Source organism: Leucoraja erinacea, chromosome 14, assembly GCF_028641065.1.
Source record: "Leucoraja erinacea ecotype New England chromosome 14, Leri_hhj_1, whole genome shotgun sequence".
Taxonomy (NCBI): Eukaryota; Metazoa; Chordata; class Chondrichthyes; order Rajiformes; family Rajidae; genus Leucoraja; species Leucoraja erinaceus.
Genome location: NC_073390.1, coordinates 34,180,556 through 34,200,680, shown reverse-complemented (window position 1 = coordinate 34,200,680; position 20,125 = coordinate 34,180,556). Strand labels below are relative to the sequence as shown.

General features: G+C 43.4%; 1 protein-coding gene across 3 annotated transcripts in view; it reads right to left on the bottom strand.

The window, feature by feature from the left end:
- Positions 1 to 19,606, bottom strand: part of LOC129703564 (rho guanine nucleotide exchange factor 9-like) — a 61,063-nt gene extending 41,457 nt beyond the window's left edge. For 2 of the 3 annotated variants that reach the window (XM_055646151.1, XM_055646149.1), the window contains exons 1-3: positions 18,976 to 19,606; positions 3,576 to 3,818; positions 2,785 to 2,964 (exon numbers count right to left, since the gene is read on the bottom strand). In XM_055646151.1, the coding sequence (XP_055502126.1) occupies positions 2,785 to 2,964; positions 3,576 to 3,818; positions 18,976 to 19,020 (468 nt within the window). In that variant the 5' untranslated portion in view covers positions 19,021 to 19,606. Of the gene's footprint in view, positions 1 to 2,784; positions 2,965 to 3,575; positions 3,819 to 15,530; positions 15,709 to 18,975 lie in introns of those variants that run through there. The other variant, XM_055646150.1, reaches the window with a different exon arrangement.
- Between the last annotated feature and the right edge of the window lie 519 nt (positions 19,607 to 20,125).

The window sequence follows — 20,125 nt, the reverse complement described above, 5'->3', positions numbered from 1 at the left end:
TTATGTACAACTACTACGGACTGACGCAAAACTGCATTTCGTTGTACTGATACTTGTATTTGTGCGATGACATTAAAGTTGAATTGAATTGACGTGACTGCCGTTGATAACTGCCAGCTGACAACAGCCCTTTAAAGCCGCTAAGGCAAGACCCGTTCGCCCAGGAGCGAGCGTTCACAGCAAAGAAGCACTAGCTTCTGACTCTCTGAAAACCCACAGCTGGAATGAGCGCACAGGTGATGGACGCAAAGATCTTAAAGCAGAGCTAAGATCTTTGATGGGAGGGGCGCGCAGGCGGTTGGGGCTTCGTGAGCTGCGCCGGCTGTGAGGAGAAAGTTCAGCGGAACTTATGAGGAGAAATTCAGCGCGTCAGGAGTCGCTGCCCCGAGATCTGTAGAACAAAGAATCTATAGCGGAACGCAGCTGTAGAATCTTTGTTCTGCAGAACTGTCTCGATATTTCTGTGCCTTTAATCCACAGCGGTGGACGGCGGGGCCTGGGGGCAGGTGGGCCTGGATTGGGCAGCATGTGGGCATTGTGAAGTTGGCAGCCGGTGAGCGCCATTTAAATTTTAAAAATTGAGTTTTGTGATAAATTTTATTCAAAATCTGGGGAAATAATTGATCAAAGAGTGGATTTCTGAACATAAGTTAAATCCCTACCGAAATTGCAAAAGTTGCGCCTGGTTTTCGAGGAGATACGTTTCAAATGCAAAACAACACACACACACAATTTTAATAGATACAAGTGTAGACCCGTTGGGTCTGTTCCCCCAACGTGCGGTTTGAGGGGGGGGGGGGGGGGGGGGGGGGCATGCAGCATCACACACATTAACCACCCCCACATACATGCTAACTACCCCCCTTGTTAATATATTAATATTATTAATTTGCTCCTTTTACCCCATAATCGCTCTATCTACTGATGCATAGCCTCCAACTCGCAGCTCGTCTATAGAGGGAGGGGGGTAGAGAGTGAGGGCAGAGAGAGAAGGGGGGGAGAGGGAGGGAGGGAGAGGGGAGGGAGGGGGAGGGGGGGGGGGGGGGGGAGGGTGGGATGGGGTGGGGGGGGAGTGATATGATATGATATATGATATGATAAGTTTCCATCATCAAGTGTGCTCTTAAAAAATTGCTTACAGTAGGTGCTCATGGCTATAGAGTCATGCAGTTTGTGCACATTCACCAAGAAGGGTCAATTCTATGTGAAAGGTGAAATATGTGTAGTTCTTAGGAGCAAGGTGCTTATCATAAGTTCACAAGCATACATACTCGATGCATTTTTCTTTGACATATTTACTCGATGTCTTGCCCATTCCATTTCCTCCCATCCAGCCAACTTCCAACATTAGAATCCCATTCATTCAGATCTTTTCTGGACCACCAGTGTATTATATTGCCAGCAATACAGACCTTGAAGGTTAGAATTTTCCTGTCTCGAAAATTTCCTCTTCCTCTTGGATTCCCCTTGCCAACCTTCTACCCTCTTTGTACATTTTTGCAAGCGCCTAGCTGATCTCCTGGTTGCTAACCATTTTAATTCCCCTTCCCATTACCACACTGACCTTTCTGTCCTGGTCCTCCGCCATTGTCAGAATGAGGCCACATGCAAACTGGAAGAACAGCACATCATATTCCGCTTGGGTAGCTTACAACCCAACGGTCTAAACATTCTCCAATTCTAAAAATTTCTAACAATCCCCCAGCCATCCCCCTTCCCTATCTCCCCCATACTTCCCTTTTGGCTCACACCATTTTCTTCATCTCTGCCTTTTGCTCAACCATTGGCCTATCAATCTCCCCCTCCCCTCTTGCCTGTGTTCACCTATTATTTGCCATACTTCTTCCTGCCCTCCTCTCCTCTAGCGTTATTTCCCCCCTCCCCCCTACAATCAATCTGAAGAAGGATCTTGACCCGAAATGTCATCTATCCATGTTCTCCAGGGATGCTGCCTGATCCGTTGAGTTACTCCAGAACTCTATGCCTTTTTAAGTACATGTAGATCATCTATTAAACCCCCTGGCAGCAGCCTTGGCGCAGTTAGTCAATGCGGGGATGCATTTTCTATGAGTTCCTGCTGATTCAACCTATTGACTTAACAGGGAAATTTAACATACTTAAACTTACAAATGAAAGGGGCATTGAATATGATAATCCATATTGGGAAAGACAATGGAAAGGGTAGACAGGAGCAGCACACAGAGAAAGCATCAATAAATGTAAAAGCATAAACAAATTATGGGGATTATATTATTATTTAACCAACACAAACATGTATGCAGAATTGAAGGTGAAAAAATCAAGCTGTTGGAAGAATACAGTAGGTCGGAAAGCATCTACGGAGGGATAGAGACAGTTACCATTTCGAGTCGAGACCATGCATCAGACCAAATGCTCTGGTCGAAAATGCACAAAGTGGTTTTTACACAGCTGAAAATATTTGGAATGCAGGATTGTGCAGGCAGATTCAAATATGGCTTTTAAAAGAGAATTAATACATGGAAGATAAGTAGTTGCTCTCGCAGACCTAAAGGCCCTAATTTATTTTTCAGCTGATTGCAAACCTTTGGAATTGCTCACCTAAAGTCTGATTCATTCTCAAGACTGAAACTCTTCGACATTGTGGGCAGAGGGTTGGAAAATAGGTAAGGTTCAGGAACAGATGTGATCATATTGCAAGCAGAGCTGGCTCATGATGCTCACTCCTGATTGTATTTCCCATGCTCTAACATCTTTAAAATAAAAAGTACCACAAAGTTCACTTTGTATCTTTAGACTACTTACCTCATTAATATCCCGTAGATTTTTGACATAGTCCCTCTCCGTGTTTATGATCTCTGTGATGACGTTTGCTCTTTTATTCTCTATATCTGGTAAATGTGCTTTTCGTATCGGACGTGGCTTACGTTCAGGTATCGATGTCTCCAAGGGCTCATTTGCTTCCTTTTCCTCCTGAGAATCCATCTTCAAGAACATAAGTAGAACCTTATAACCATATATAACCATATAACAATTACAGCACGGAAACAGGCCATCTCGGCCCTACAAGTCCGTGCCGAACAACTTTTTTCCCCTTAGTCCCACCTGCCTGCACTCATACCATAACCCTCCATTCCCTTCTCATCCATATGCCTATCCAATTTATTTTTAAATGATACCAACGAACCTGCCTCCACCACTTCCACTGTAAGCTCATTCCACACCGCTACCACTCTCTGAGTAAAGAAGTTCCCCCTCATGTTGCCCCTAAACTTCTGTCCCTTAATTCTGAAGTCATGTCCTCTTGTCTACACCCACCACCTTCTTTAAGTACCTTGAGTAAACATAATTACACTATCTAGAACTCAATCCAACATTTTCAATAATGGACATTCACATGCTGTTGTTCATATAATTGTTTTCTCTGCAATGTCGGGGTGGTTTCAGATCCGTGGCCCTGTAAGCTTTGAAATATTACATTTAGAATGAAGATTTCCATGTGTTTCTTTTGGCAATATGTCTGTAGAAACTCAAAGTGCCTAGATTGACGTACAAGTGTATGTTACAATGATCTCTGATTTGACCCTGAGTCTTACCTCAATAATTCCACTTAACTGAGCGATCATGTGGGGCATTTGGAGCATTGTGTGCCTTTCAAACACAGAAGCCTCTGCCTCCTCCAATATTGATAGAGATGCGAGCATTTCAGTGATTATGATGTTATTTTCCGACTCATCTTCCATTAATGGTTCCAGGTCAATAGTTTCAGATTTTGACACTGATAATGTGCTGTTTGTTGTGGATTCCTCATTGTCACCTGGTGTTTCACTTCGTCCATACTACAAGAACAAAAATAAAATAGGATTTAGTGTGCACTTATCAATATGATACTCCCATTTATTAATAATGTTTTCACCACTGAAATCAATTAAGAATTATGCTTATTATATGAAATTCAGAGATTGTAAACTATTTGTCTTCTTCACCTTACAACTGTGGATACTCAAGGTTGCAACTGACAAATTTTTGGACATCAGGATGTCAGAATTTGTGGGCATTGGGCAGAAACTTAGATGAAGCACAAGATCAGATCTGATTGTATTTATTGTCTCAGACTCAGAGTGCCCACTCCTGGTTCAATTTCTCATTTTCTGCACCTTTAAATTGCATAATGCCATTCTGCATTGAACCTGGATGGCACCTCTTCAGAAATTGAAGATGACACACGTGCTGGAGTAGCTCAATGGGTCAGGCAGCAACTCTGGAGAATATGGCCACATGAACCTATCTCTCTTCTCCAGGGATGCTGCTTGACCCGCTGAGTTACACCAGCACTTTGTGTCTTTTCTTGTAAACCAGCCTGCAGCTCCTTGTATCTTCAGAAACTGGAATAACCTATCTGTTCATGATGAGGTCAAGAATACATATAAGCTTCAATGAACATTCAGTTAAATATTCCTGTTATATGCATTCAAATCACAGACAGATTTTAACTGCTAATGATCTTCATGCTAACAGTGAGAGACAAAATGGCCCACAAAATAGCAACAACCTGAGTATTACAATTTATACAGTGTCAGATCACTGAGAACTAGTATCAAATCAAAATACCACTTAAGCAGCTGACTATATATTAAAATTGGTAGGAAGATCACAATTCTTGCCCCTGGTATTGCCTTGACAGAATTTGGTGAACGAGTTTGTTTGAAGAGTGAGAAGGAGGAGGGTGTAGTAGAATCATTGTTATAATGTGTGGAAACAGGCCCTTTGGCCCAACTTGCCCACATCAACCAACATGTCCCATCTACACTATCCCACATTTGGCAGCATTTGGCTCATTTCCATCTAAACCTGTCTTATCCACGTACCTGTCGGATTGTTTCCTAAATATTGCGAAGTCCCTGCCTCAACTACCTCCTCCGGCAGCTCCTTCCATACACCCATCACCCTTTGTGTGAAGAAGTTATCCCTCGTATTCCTATAAAATATTTTCCCCTTCACGTTAAACCTATGCACTCTGGTTCTCAATTCCCCCACTCAGAGCAAGAGACTTTATGCATCCTCCCGATCTATTCCTCTCATACTTTTATACACTTCTATAAGATCACATCTTATCCTCCTGCGCTCCAGGGAATACGGTCCCAGCCGGCTCAACCTCTCCCTGTAGCTCAGACCTTCGAGTCCTGGAAACCTCCTTGTAAATCTTCTCTGCACCCATTTCAACTTAACATCTTTCCCATAACATGGTGCCCAGAACTAAACACAATACTCTAAATGCGGCCTCACCAATATTGTATATAACTGCAACATGACCTCCCCTCTATGTATGTGGAATGTTTCAACAGGTTCTCTTTCCATAAGTTGGATGGATTTGGTTTCCAGCCTGATGGAAATATTTCCAACAATATTACAAATTCAGGAACATGAACGGTGCCAATGTTTGAATTAGTAGCAGCAAGTGACTTGGAGCCAGAAAAAAACAACCCAGGCTCATCCAACGTCTCTTTAAAGGTAAAATCCCGAATCCAGGAAGCATCCTAACAAATTCCTTTTCAACCATCTCCAAAGCCTCAACCTCCTTCATGTAATGGTGTGAACCAAAACTCCAAATCATCTCCCTTGTTTTCCTCTTCTTTTTAGCATATGTATAAAATGCCTTGGGATTCTCTTTAATCCTAGTTGTTAAGGACATTTCATAGCCCTTTTAGGCCCTCTTAATTCCCTGTTTGTGTTCTTTCCTGCTTTCTTCATTCTCGTCAAAGGCCCTGGTTGATTTCATCTTCCTAAACCTTAGGTATGCTTCCACTTCCTTTTTGGTCAAATTTATAACCTCTCTTGTCATCCAGGGTCTTTATCAAATACCCGACTAAAATGCATGTAGAAACATTCACCACCCTATTCTCATTGATGAACTTTGTCATCTCTTCAAAAATACCCAATCAAGTTAGTAAGACGCATCCTGCTGTGTACAAAGCCCATGCTGACTGTCCCTAATTAACACATTTCCTTCCAAATGTGAATAAATCATATCGCAAAGAATCCTCTCCAATGGCTTCCCTTCTGAATATCCCTATATTCCACTAATACTTTCCTACTAAATCCACTGATGGTGGGCACACTGCCCTATAATTCACTTCATTCTCTCCACTGCACTTCCCTTCTTACACAAAGGAACAACATTAGCTTCTCTCCAGTCCTCCTGTATCTCATTCTTGGTTAGCTAAGACCCACACAAGGCTCCCACGATCTCTTCTCTTGCCTATAACCTGGGATAGATTCCAACAGGCACTGATGATTTATCCACCTTAACGTTCATCGATATCCTTAACACATCCTCCTTCGCACTTTGCAACTCGCTTTGCATATTAGTAATCGCCACACTCATCTCAAATAAATAGATGCAAAGTATTTGTTTAATATCTCACCAACATCTCCTGACTCAAAGCACATATTCCCTCATTTATCCTTCAGTGGTTCTATCTTCTCCCAATTTACCCTATTGTTATTAATGTAGATATAAAAAGCCTTGGAATTTTCATTAATCTGACTTGCCAAAACCATTCTGTGGTCACTTTTAGCCCTTTTAATCACCCACTACAGTTTTGTCTTCTTGTTTTATATTCCCCAAAGGTCCTGTCTGGTTTCATCTTGTTAAACCTTGCATGCACTTTCTTTTCCTTTTTGACTAAATTTTGAACCACTTTAGTCCTCCTCCTTACCATGTCAGTCATGAACTTTGATCAACTGGTCTTTAAACAAGTTCTACATGTCAGATGTGGACTTAGCCAATAACAAATGCTCCCAAGGTACCCTCCCGAGCTCTTGAAGTATAACGTTGTAATTTGCCAAACTCCAGTTTTGTGCCTTCTGCAAGGTCCAGACTGATTCCTTTTCAAAACAATAGTAAGATTAAACGAGAACTAACCAGTTCGAAGTTTGATCGTTATTTTATGAGGAGTAATGTTGAGGGAATACGTGAAGAACCCCACCAGGACGCATGCGTGTCATTCTTCAAAGCAGCGGTGTGAAATCACAGATAACTGTAATGACTAAACATAGTAAGATTGTAACATAGCACGTATTCCCTCAACGTTACTCCTCATAAAATAACGATCAAACTTCGAACTGGTAAGTTCGCGTTTAATCTTACTATTTTACTTCGGAGTCACGTGAGTGACTACGTGAAGATTTTAAAGTTCTGTGATTCCATGCCATGGAAACGAGTCCATGGATCACATCTGCCTTGATTATGGGGAGAATAGTGTTAACATCATTAGACATCAATACGATATTGAAAAACCAACGATAAATTTATTAACACCAAATTATAGCCCCTATTTATGGGGTAAAATTATATTACAGAACTTAAAATTGTTTCTGCAAATGTTCCAGGTTCAATTACTGGTTTGTTATAAAATCGTTGGAAAGTTTTCTCCATTGACCATCCTGCTGTCTTGAGGATTTGGTCCATAGGAACATCCAACTTCATAGCTGCCGATGTAGCTGCAGCCCTGGTGGAGTGAGATTTAAAAATGTTTGTGTCTACTCCAGCCTTTATTAGGACCTGTTTTAGCCATCTCGAGATGGTCTGGACTGTCACTTTTTTGTGTGGCTGTTTGTAGCTGATTAAAAGTGCCATTTCTTTGCCTCTGATGACCTTAGTATACTTCATATATAATAGCAAGTGTGTTACAATACAGAGTCGATCATCTGTTGGGTAGGCCCTGAATTCTATTTTTAGGCCTGCTGACCCCTGTCTGTTCTGTTTGACTAATTCATTGATGTGAAAAGTTAAATTTCCAGATGAAGTAGTCATGTTGTCCAGCCTTAGTTTCTGTAGCGACTGGACCATTTGTGCCGTGACCAAGGCCATCAGCATGACTGTTTTCATAGTCAGTTTCTGTAGGGACAGAGCTGTAGCTGGAGACCAGTTTCTTAACATGGTCAGTACAATGCTCACATCCCATATTTGGCAGTACAGGTGCACAACCATTTATCCGAAAGCCTTGGGACCAGACACTTCTCGGATTTTGGAATTTTTTCGGATTTCCAAATGGAAGATTTTTAGCGTAGATTAGGTAGGTAGCGCGCGGGCGGCTTAAAATGTCTGGAGCGGCTGCCTCCTCAGTTATGTTAGTCAGTTAGTTTGGAGGGATTTTATGTGGTGGGGGGGTTGGCGTGGTGGTGGGGGGCGGGGGGGTCGGCGTCGCAGCGCTGGGATACCAGCGGGGAGCGGGCAATGCCTTACTGGGTCACCGCTGTGGCCGCCGACACACACAACATCGCGGAGCTGGGGCTGCGGGCGTCCGGTTGCGGGTGGCGCTGGATTTGGAGCACTGCGCAGCCAGGGGTAGAGTTGCCGGGGTCGGAGCTCCAACTGGCGCCGCCCGCACCCGGACGCCCCCAGCCCCTAGCTCCGCGATGTTGGGAGTCGGCGGCCACAGCGCTCCGAAGCTTACTGCACGGCTCTCCGACCAGGTAGGGGGCTAAGAATTAAAGTTTCCCCCTTCACCCCCCCCCCCCCCCCCCCCCCTTCACATAAAAGCCCTCCAAACTAACTGACTAACATTTAAACAATGATTTACAGATGTTTAAATGTCTCCCCGGTCTCCGGGGAGGAGGCAGCCGCTACAGTAGTACAGACCTGGGTTGACCGTGGGTTGTTTTGGGTCAAGTTTGGCGCCAAATGCAGCCGACATCCTGGAAAAAAAATTCCGGTTTTCGGAGCTTTTCGGTTTCCGGAACTCCGGATAAAAGGTTGTGCACCTGTACCTGGTTCTTGGGAGATTAACATTAAAAATGCCCCTCATGAGTTTAGTTACCAGGGGGTGTGTCCCAACAGAATGCCGCTCTGTTCCTTGCCACAGGTATGTTGACAGAGCACTTCTGGCGCAGTTGATGGCACTATAACTGAGCCCCTCATCGTAATGGAGGCTTGCCAGGAATTCCAGAACAGACGGGATGTTCATAGATCTGAGGAACATGTTACTGTTGTGACAGTACATTTCTCATTTCTTGATGTACACCAACTACTGTTTTTTAGTGGACTGTCTGTGAACCGCTGAAATAATATCCACTGTTCGATCCATCAGTCCCAGGTGTAGTAGAGGTGCTTTCAAACTCTACAAATTAATAAGTTTATATAATTATGACATGGGTGACTTTACCTTGTTACGGGATGAACCAGTAAATTAGGTCTATGATGGATGGTGATGCATGGTTCTAATACCATGTCGAGTATCACCGGGAACCATGGTTGAGTAGGCCAATCGGGTACTATCAAAATACCAGACGCAGAGTCTTGCTGTATTTTCCTTAATACCCGACTGATGAGGCAGAATGGAGGGAATGCATAAATAAACAATTTCCCACAATGCAGTGAAAATGCATCTGTTGCCGCTGCCCCAGAGTCTGGTTCCCATGAAACATAGTTCGATAACTGTTGATTGAGCCTGGATGCGAATAGATCGATATCTGGTGTTCCATACTGTGCTGTAATTTCAGCAAATACATTTTTATCCAACATCCATTCGGTGTTTTCATTGAATTTGCGTGACCTGGTGTCTGCCACTAAATTTAGTTTACCTGGTAAGTAGGTAGCTGATATCCAAATATCTCTCTGGATACACCATTGCCAAATTGTGTTGGCCAGATTGTCACATGATGTTGATTTGTTTCCACCCATATGGTTGATATATGCTACCACGGTGGTGTTGTCAATTTGTAGTCTAACATGCTGGTGATATAACCCAGAACAATATGACTTAAGGCCATGGAATGCACTTAACATTTCCAGGTAGTTTATGCCCAGTGTTTGTAATAATGATGCCTCCTGTGCATTCCATCTCCCTCCACAGCTGGAGATGGAATTAGTAGCACCCCAACCAAATGCACTGGCATCAGTTTGTAGTACCATGGACGGGTTGTTGATAATGATTGGATTGGAACAATGCCTATTGTTATCTTTCCACTATTTTAGTTCCATTATGGCCTCTGTTGGTAGCTTCATTGGTCTGTCAAAATGACCACCATTAATTTTGAGTGCTCGTATTTTAGCCCTCTGTAAACTTTGATAATGTAAAGGTCCGATTTGTGTGGCTGGAAACGCAGCCACTATTTTGCCAATTATTATTGCTACCAGTCTGATGGATGGTTCAGTGATGTCAATGATTTTGCTGCAAGCCTCTATTAAGGCTGTAACCTTTTCTTTCGGCAAAGTCACTGACATGTGAACTGAGTTAATGGTGAATTCCAGATAATCCATTGTGGTTGAAGGCGTTAATTTAGATTTAACTGGATGGATGATAAACCCCAGTTTTTCAAATAATTGTTTTGTGGCTGTTACCGTTTGTGTAGCCAATTCCAAAGTTTTGCCCACAATAGGTATGTCATCTAGATATGCCATTACCATGTGTTTTTGTTTCCGCAGAAACGCTAGGGCTGGTTTCAAAATTTTGGTGAACAGCCTGGGGGCTGATGTTAGCTCATTAGGTAGTGCCCTGTATTGCCAAAGCTGACCCATCCAGTTGAATTTTAAATAACATCTGTGGTCACCTCTTATGGGTACTGTATAGTAAGCATATTTTAAATCGATGCTTGCCATGTAGTAACCTTTGGAAATCAATTGCTTAGCAGTAACAAAGTTTTCCATTCTTGAAATGAATATATAATACGAAAGTATTCAAATTAGTCAAATCTATGATGATGCGGCAACCACCATCTTTCTTGTTTCTGATAAAGATTTTGGACACGAATTCCTGTGATTCGTGTTGGGTTTTCTCAATTACTACTTTTTTATAAAGCCGCTGTAGTTCAGCGTGTGCTTTTGATTTTTTTTTGCCTGTAAGCACGAACATTCGGTTCGGTACATGCTGAACTGGAGGGTTATGTTTTTGTATAAATTTTATGGTATAACCCTGGATACTGCTTAAAATATAAGTATCGGTAGTTAACTTATTCCATGCATCCAGATAGAAGTGTAATCTCCCACCAACCTCCATGCTCCCTTCAATTCGTAAGGAACCAGACCCACCTACCTCCAGGGTTACCAGTGGTAGGTTTATTACTTTTTCGGTATCCTCCATGGACGTTGAGGCGCCGGTGTCTGGGTCTGTAGTTGGGTCGGTGTTGGGGGTTTGCGCATTTTCCAGGAAGGTCGGTCTGGGCCATGGCCTAAGAAAGACTGATGTTGAGTGTACCTGGCCTTCGAGCTTTCACCAGTTTGTCTTGTCCGACTGGTGGGTGCGTAGGGGTGCTATTTCTTGCTGAAGTCGTTTTTAGACGTTGCTTTAATGAGCCCCAGGGTTTTAGCCTCTTCGTCAAGTTATTTTACCTGTTTGGATAAGTCTCCTCCAAATAGTAATATTTGTGTTGGAGGTTCCAGGTTTGTACAGGCCTGCAAATTTGGGGTCTAAAGCCGGTTGGATGGCACTCTTCCTAATACTATTTAACTCGTATTGGGAGTTGCGAAATAAAGCCAGTGCATCCTGGTGATCTTGTGCCGTAATTCCCGCTGTAAGGACTTTCAGAACTTTCTGTAGTTTCCCTGGCTCTGATAGATGCTCCGACATGTTTCCAAATACACTGGTTGACACTGGGAACATTCAGTGATTTGCAGTTCCCTGGTGGTAAGTGTCTTCCTGTGGTGTCCAATAGTGCCTGTCCTTGTAGCTGATTGAATGACATGTAGTCGATACTTGCAGCTATTTTAGGTTCCAGGTTTTGGCCAGTTTGGTCAGGTTGAATGAACTGGGACACCATATCCAATAGGTTTTCTTGCACCCCATGCACACTAGGAGTATGTTCTGCACACTCCCCTTCAGGGTCAGCCCAGAATTGACTCCCTGTACTCCGCTCTGATGAGGGAGAAGCACTGTACAGCCCTACAAGAGGTACTGCTGTAGGACTTACTAGCTGCCCACCGTGACTAGTCTCCATTTCCCGGAGCCTGCCACTTTGGAGTATTTGCTCCAACAGTCGCTCCAACTGGCTCCAATGCTCTCGGGCACTGGCCGCTCGCGGCTGCACCTCAAGCCGCACCAACCGGCCCCAATGCTCATGGGCACTGGCCGCTCGCGGCTGTTCAAAGTCGGACTCGTCGGAGTCAACGACTCTGTAAGTTTTTTGCTTCGCTTTACCGCCCGGCCATGGTGTTGATTTGGCCGGTGCGGGGGCAAAGTCGGGCACAGCTGTTCCCATTATGGGAGATTGGTGTGCCGTTGGCCGCTGCTGGCTGCCCGCAACTCCGCGGTTCTCCCCCGCCAGCTTTTTCGCAGCCTTCTTGTTTTTCCTGGATCTGTCCATGCCTCCACCTGTAATAAAGTAAGTGGAAAGAACGCAGAGTCTCCTTACCTGCTGTTCTCGGCTTTTAAATTCTGCCGCTAAGGGGAACGTCGTTCCCCCTGCTGTGACTCGTTGCAATGCGTGTAGTGATATGACACGCATGCGTCCTGGCGGGGTTCTTCACGTAGTCACTCACGTGACTCCGAAGTAAAATCTTAGAACTTATGGAGTTGTGATCACTATTCGAAAATACCCTTCCACTGAAAGATCAGTCACCTGGCCAGGCTCAATTCCCAACGCAAGGTCCAGTATGTTCCCTTCTCCCATTGGACTTGACACATACTGTTTCAAGAAACCCTCTTGGATATATCTAACAAATTCTGCTATGTCTAAGCCCTTGGTATTTACCAAGTCCCAGTCAATATTGGGGAAATTAAAGTCACCCACCATGAAGTTGGATGATCAGGCATGATCATATTGAATGGCGGTGCTGGCTCGAAGGGCTGAATGACCTACTCCTGCACTTATTTTCTATGTTTCTATGAAAAACCTGTACGAAATGGGAAACCTACTATCATTCCAACAATTACAATTAAAATTTAAACTGAAAACATCTCCTGACTCAAAGCACATATTCCTTCATTTATCCTTCAGTGGTTCTATCTTCTCCCAATTAACCCAATTAATGTAGATATAAAAAGCCTTGGAATTTTCATTCATCTGACTTGCCAAAACCATTCTGTGGTCACTTTTAGCCCTTCTAATCACCCACTAGAGTTTTGTCCTCCTTGTTTTATATTCCCCAAAGGTCCTGTCTGGTTTCATCTTGTTAAACCTTGCATGCACTTTCTTTTCCTTTTTGACTAAATTTTGAACCACTTTAGTCCTCCGGTTCCATGTCAGTCATGAACTTTGATCAACTGGTCTTTAAACAAGTTCTACATGTCAGATGTGGACTTAGCCAATAACAAATGCTCCCAAGGTACTCTGTTCTCGTTGCTTTAGCATGTTTATATCTTCCTATCTTGTTCCTCTGTCTACCACTTGCTATTGCGGCGCCTATAGTACAATCACTTCAGAGTGTTTGCACCTTTCTCATGTTTAAGCCCTACACATATTGCGTCAGAAGACAAAACTTCCAGTGGGTACTCTTTGAGTACCACCGTGACTGTCTCCTGATTAGTAGAGCAACTTCCCCACCTCTTTTCCCTCTAATACGTCTAAAATATCAAACTCTGGAACATTGAGATATAAACCATATAAACCATATAACAATTACAGCACGGAAACAGGCCATCTCGACCCTTCTAGTCCGTGGCGAACACGTATTCTCCCCTAGTCCCATATATCTGCGCTCAGACCATAACCCTCCATTCCTTTCCCGTCCATATAACTATCCAATTTATTTTTAAATGATAAAAACAACCTGCCTCCACCACCTTCACTGGACGCTCATTCCACACAGCCACCACTCTCTGAGTAAAGAAGTTCCCCCTCATGTTACCCCTAAACTTCTGTCCCTTAATTCTCAAGTCATGTCCCCTTGTTTGAATCTTCCCTACTCTCAGTGGGAAAAGCTTATCCACGTCAACTCTGTCTATCCCTCTCATCATTTTAAAGACCTCTATCAAGCCCCCCCCTAACCTTCTGCACTCCAAAGAATAAGGCCCTAACTTGTTCAACCTTCTCTGTAACTTAGTTGCTGAAACCCAGGCAACATTCTAGTAAATCTCCTCTGTACTCTCTCTATTTTGTTGACATCCTTCCTATAATTAGGCGACCAAAATTGTACACCATACTCCAGAATTGGCCTCACCAATGCCTTGTACAATTTTAACATTACATCCCAACTTCTATACTCAATGCTCTGATTTATAAAGGCCAGCACACCAAAAGCTTTCTTTACCACCCTATCTACATGAGATTCCACTTTCAGGGAACTGTGCACAGTTATTCCCAGATCCCTCTGTTCACCTGCATTCTTCAATTCCCTACCATTTACCATGTACGTCCTATTTTAATTTGTCCTGCCAAGGTGTAGCACCTCACACTTATCAGCATTAAACTCTATCTTTCACCCCACTCTTCCAACTGGCATAAATCTCTCTGTAGACTTTGAAAATCTACTTCATTATCCACAACCCCACCTATCTTAGTATCATCTGCATATTTACTAATCCAATTTACCACACCATCATCCAGATCTTTGATGTACATGACAAACAACAGTGGACCCAACAGATGCCAGCCATTACCCTCTTGTAACCATGAAAGGGACATGAGGGTCATTTATTTTAATAAAATGATAACATAATGCATAGGCATAAAAAAAAATAAAAATAAAAATAAAAATTTAAAAATGGTACGGCCCTGTCCAGTCGCCGTTGTGGCAGCTCCGCGATAATTGTGTGTGTTTTTAACTTTTATGTTCCTTTTTAACTTATTTCTAAGTTCTAACTCCCTAGTACTAACAAAGTATGACAGGGAAACCTTCTTAAATCTAAACTCCAGGGCAAACGGAGACTTTTTAAACTCTTTACTCACTGATCCAGCATGGCCAGCAGAGATCAGCAGAAGCTGCTGCAACAACAATGGGAGCTTGGCTGCAAGGAAAACCTGGAAAAAACATCGAGGGAAGCGGGGGGGGGGGATTCGGAATAGGCTGCAAACCCAAGCCTTTCATCCCCCTCTGCCTAGCATTCTTCTGGCGAATGTCCAGTCCCTGGAAAACAAGCTGGATGACCTCAGGGCGAGGGTCACATTCCAGTGGGACATAAGGGACTGCAACATCCTCTGCCTGACTGAAACATGGCTGACCTTGCTGATTCCGGATCAGGTAATCTGCCCAACCGAGTCCTTCACTGTCCACCGTGCTGACAGAACAGAAGCATCTGGGAAATCCAAGGGTGGAGGAGTTTGCTTCATGACCAATAACAACTGGTGCAACCCTGGAAATATCAAGATGCTTTCCCGTTCCTGCTCGCCGGCCCTGGAGCACTTGACGATCTCATGCCGCCCATTCTACCTTCCCCGGGAGTTCGGCTCAGTGATCGTCAGAGCCGTCTACATTCCACCGTAGGCGGACACCGACATGGCACTATCGGCCCTACACGATGTGCTATGTCGACATCAAAACAATTACCCGGATGCGGCTATGGTGGTGGCTGGAGATTTTAATAATTCAAATCTCAAGAAGGTCATGCCGAACTTCTACCAACACATCACGTGTGCCACCAGGGGGGAGAGAACTTTGGACCACTGCTACACACCGTTCAGGAAAAGCTACAAGGCCGTTTCACTCCCTCCCCTAGGAAAATCTGACCACGCTGCCATTTTCCTGTTGCCGGAGTAAAAACAGAGGATAACAGATCTCTTTGAAGATGCAACACCTTGTTCACCGTGCCCCAACCTGCAGAATTGTTGTCGCTGTCATAATGTGGTCATTGTCACAATGCAACTGCCAAATTGCTCATAGCAAGGTCTAAACAGGGGAATAAGACAGTGACCAAATTATTTATATCAATGATGTTGATCAAAAGATCTATATTAACCAGGACGTGAGGAAGAAATGCCAGTCTCTTCTTCCAAACAACTTTTCATGAAAATCTACCTCAGAGAGCAGTTGAGTGATTAGTTTATTATTTTATCCAAGATTACATTTTGCAATGCCGTTTTGATTTAAACTTCTAAAATATGAAATGGCCATATCTAAATATGTGCTAAGTGTATGTGTATTACATCTCTCTGTTCTCCTTGCTCACTTGCTGGCAGTTGTGAACGTTGTCAACTGACAAACAAAAGCCAAAGTATTTATTTCATTTAATCCCTGCATTTATGAAGATGCTTAATTTTCACATATTTAGAAACATAGAAACATGGACAATATGTGCAGGAGGAGGCCATTCGGCCCTTCGAGTCAGCACCGCCATTCACTGCGATCATGGCTGATTGTCCCCAATCAATAACCTGTGCCTGCCTTCTCCACATATCCCTTGATTCCACCAGCCCCTTGAACTCTATCTAACTCTCTCTTACATCCATCCAGTGATTTGGCCTCCACTGCCCTCTGTGGCAGGGAATTCCACAAATTCACAACTCTCTGGGTGAAAATGTTTTTTTCTCACCTCAGTCCTAAATGGCCTCCCCTTTATTCTAAGACTGTGGCTCATGGTTCTGGACTTGCCCAACATTGGGAACATTTTTCCTGCATCTAGCCTGTCCAGTCCTTTTATAATTTGATATGTTTCTATAAGAGTTCCCCTCATCCTTCTAAACTCCAGTGAATACAAGCCTAGTCTTTTCACTCTTTCCTCATATGACAGTCCAGCCATCCCAGGGATCAATCTAGTGAACCTACCATGCACTGCCTCAATCACAAGGATGTCCTTCCTCAAATTAGGAGACCAAAACTGTACACAATACTCCAGATGTGGTCACACCAGAGCCCTATACAACTGCAGAAGAACCTCTCTACTCCTATACTGAAATCCTCTTGTTATGAAGGCCAATATTCCATTAGCTTTCTTCGCTGCCTGCTGTACCTGCACGCCAACTTTCAGTGACCGGTGTACAAGGACACCCAGGTCTCGCTGCACCTCCCCCTTACCTAACCTAACCCCATTGAGATAATAATCTGCCCCCTTGTTTTTGCCACCAAAGTGAATAACCTCACATTTATCTATATTATACTGCATCTTCCACGCATCTGCCCACTCACTCAACCTGTCCAGGTCACCCTGCAACCTCCTAACATCCTCGTCACAGTTCACACTGCCACCCAGCTGTGTGTCATCAGCAAACTTGTTAGTGTTGCTCCTAATTCCCTCTTCCAAATCATTAATATATATGGTAAACAGTTGCGGCCCCAACACCAAGCCTTGTGGCACTCCACTCGCCACTGCCTGCCATTCTGAAAAGGAATAGTTCACTCCTACCCTTTGCTTCCGGTCTGCCAACCAATTTTCTATCCAGATCAACACCCTACCCCCAATACCATGGGCTCTAATTTTAGTCACCAGTCTCCCGTGCGGGACCTTATCAAAGGCTTTTTGAAAGTCGAGATACACTACATCCACTGGCTCCCCTTCATCCATTTTACTTATCACATCCTCAAAAAATTCCAGAAGATTAGTCAAGCATAATTTTCCTTTCATAAATCCATGCTGACTTGGACTAATCCTTTTACTGCTATCCAAATGCCCCATTATTACCTCTTTAATAATTGACTCCAGCATCTTTCCCACCACCGAAATCAGGCTAACTGGTCTGTAATTCCCTGTTTTCTCTCTCGCTCCTTTCTTGAAAAGTGGGATAACATAAGCTATCCTCCAATCCACAGGAAATGATCCTGAATCTATTGAACATTGGAAAATTATCTCCAACGCGTCCACTATTTCTAGAGCCACCTCCCTGAGGACCCTGGGATGCAGACCATCAGCCCAGGGGATTTATCATCCTTCAGTCCGATTAGCCAACCTAATACTATTTCTCGCCTAATGAAAATTTCTTTCAGTTCCTCTACCTCCTTAGATCTTCTGTCCTCCAGTACATCTGGGAGATTGTTTGTCTCTTCCTTAGTGAAGACAGATCCGAAGTACCTGTTTAACTCTTCTGCCATTTGCTTGTTCCCCATAATAATTTCACCCGTGTCTCCCTTCAAGGGACCCACATTTGACTCTGCTACTTTTTTTCCCTTAACATATCTAAAGAAGCTTTTACTGTCCTTCTTTATATTCCTGGGCAGCTTCCCCTCGTACTTCATCTTTTCAGCCCGTATTGCCCGTTTTGTTTCCTACTGTTGTCCTATGAAAGTTTCCCAATCCTCTGGCTTCCGGCTACTCTTTGCTGTGTTATACATCTTTTCTTTTAGTTTTATTCTATCCCTAACTTATCTTGTCAGCCACGGATGCCTCCTACTCCCCTTAGAATCATTCTTCCTTTTTGGAATGAAATGATCCTGTGTCTTCCGGATTATGCCCAGAAATTCCTGCCATTACGGTTCCACCGTCATTCCACCGTCATTCCCCCTTTCCAGTCTACTTTGGCCAGCTCCCCTCTCATGCCTTGACTATGAAGTTCATAGTCCCCTTTGTTCAACTGCATCACTGACACTTCCGATTTAGCCTTCTCCTTCTCAAATTGCATATTAAAACTAATCATATTATGATCACCACCTCCAAGCGCTTCCTTTACCTCGAGTTCTCTTATCAAATCTGGTTCATTGGACAACACTAAATCCAGAATTGCCTTTTCTCTGGTTGGCTCCATTACAAGCTGCTCTAAGAATCCATCTCGGAGGTGCACTACAAACTCTCTTTCTTGAGGTCCTGAACCAATCTTATTTTCCCAGTCTACCTGCATATTGAAATCCCCCATCACCACAGTGGCATTACCTTTGTTACATGCCAGTTTTAACTCCTGCTGCAACTTACACCCTACATCCGGGCTACTATTTGGGGGGGTCTGTAGATAAAACCAATTAGTGTCTTCTTGGTTTCTATTTTGGTATCTTAATGTACAAGCGAATTGTCATTCAATGCAATTAAAATAGTATTTCTATTCAAACATTGCCTTCCAAAAAGCAGGTAATCTCTCTGAGCATGTAACACCTTGTTCTCTATACTCCCACCTGCAGAAAATGAGCTCTAATGATTGCTGTACAACATAGGTAGTGCAATAAGGATTGAAATAAAATGTATCATTAGGATAACTTACCCATGCATTTATTATTGCCCTGAAACAATTAAAAATGCTGTACATTCTCGTGGTAGTCAGAGTGGAAGTTAACAAAGTTCAAAATGTCCATTATGGGGCTCCCATTTGTATGACCAACTTGCTTGAATAAGGAAATCAGTCCTGGTCAAATTGGTATTAAATAAACCTAAACACGTCATTTAGGGCTTTATCAGTAAGCCATTGACTTGGGTTGTAGGGGTGCAAAACATGTCATAATGTACATCACACAGAGGCTGATGCGGAGGTCACTTCTGTAACCAGCTGTACAGTACTTTACCATTGCAAGCTGAAAGCATCAAAAAAGTAATACTTTCCTTGCCTGAATGGTACTGAGGTTTGGATGCCGTAGCTATTTTTAGTTGTCTTCGACACTCCTTCTTGGATTCCCAACCTAGCGGGAGACATCCCTTGCTCTTTGCACTATAAAATATGATTAAAACGACATCTGAGATTAATCAAGAGACCTCAAGTATTTGACAGGTGAGAGCAGAATCCCACAGTTTTCTACTGATGTCACAAACAATGAGAGTGATGCATCTAAACCTTTGCTAATTGTCCAGTATTTTGTGTATTTGTTTATTTGGTTTGAACTATTGTCTTTAATGTTCTTTCTTACATCACTGTGATAGAAAGTTCTTTTTTACATCACAGTGCAGAAGGCCTCAAAGAACTTAGAAAAAAAGACACAAAAAGTAACTCAGCTGGGTCAGGCAGCATTGATGGAGAACGTGAATAGGGGACCCTTCTTCACTCAGAATGTAGGGGTGAGGGGGAAAATAATGTTAGAGGAGAGGAGGGGAAGAACTTACTTTACGGACAGACTGTGGTCTGTGGATGAGGAAGTCGAGGATCCAATTGCAGAGGCATGCGCGGAGACCAGATCTGAGAGCTTGGTAACCAGATTGGAGTGGATGATTGTATTAAATGCCGAGCTGTAGTCAGTGAATAATAGCCTGGTATATGAGTTTTTGTTGTCCAAGTGATCCAGAGTGGAGTGGAGAGCCAGCGAGATCGCATCCACTGTTGATCTGTGGTGGCGGTAAGCGAACTGCAGTGGGTCAAGGTTCTTGTCGAGGTGGGAGTTGATATGCGCCATAATCAACCTCTCAAAGCACTTCATCACCACTGG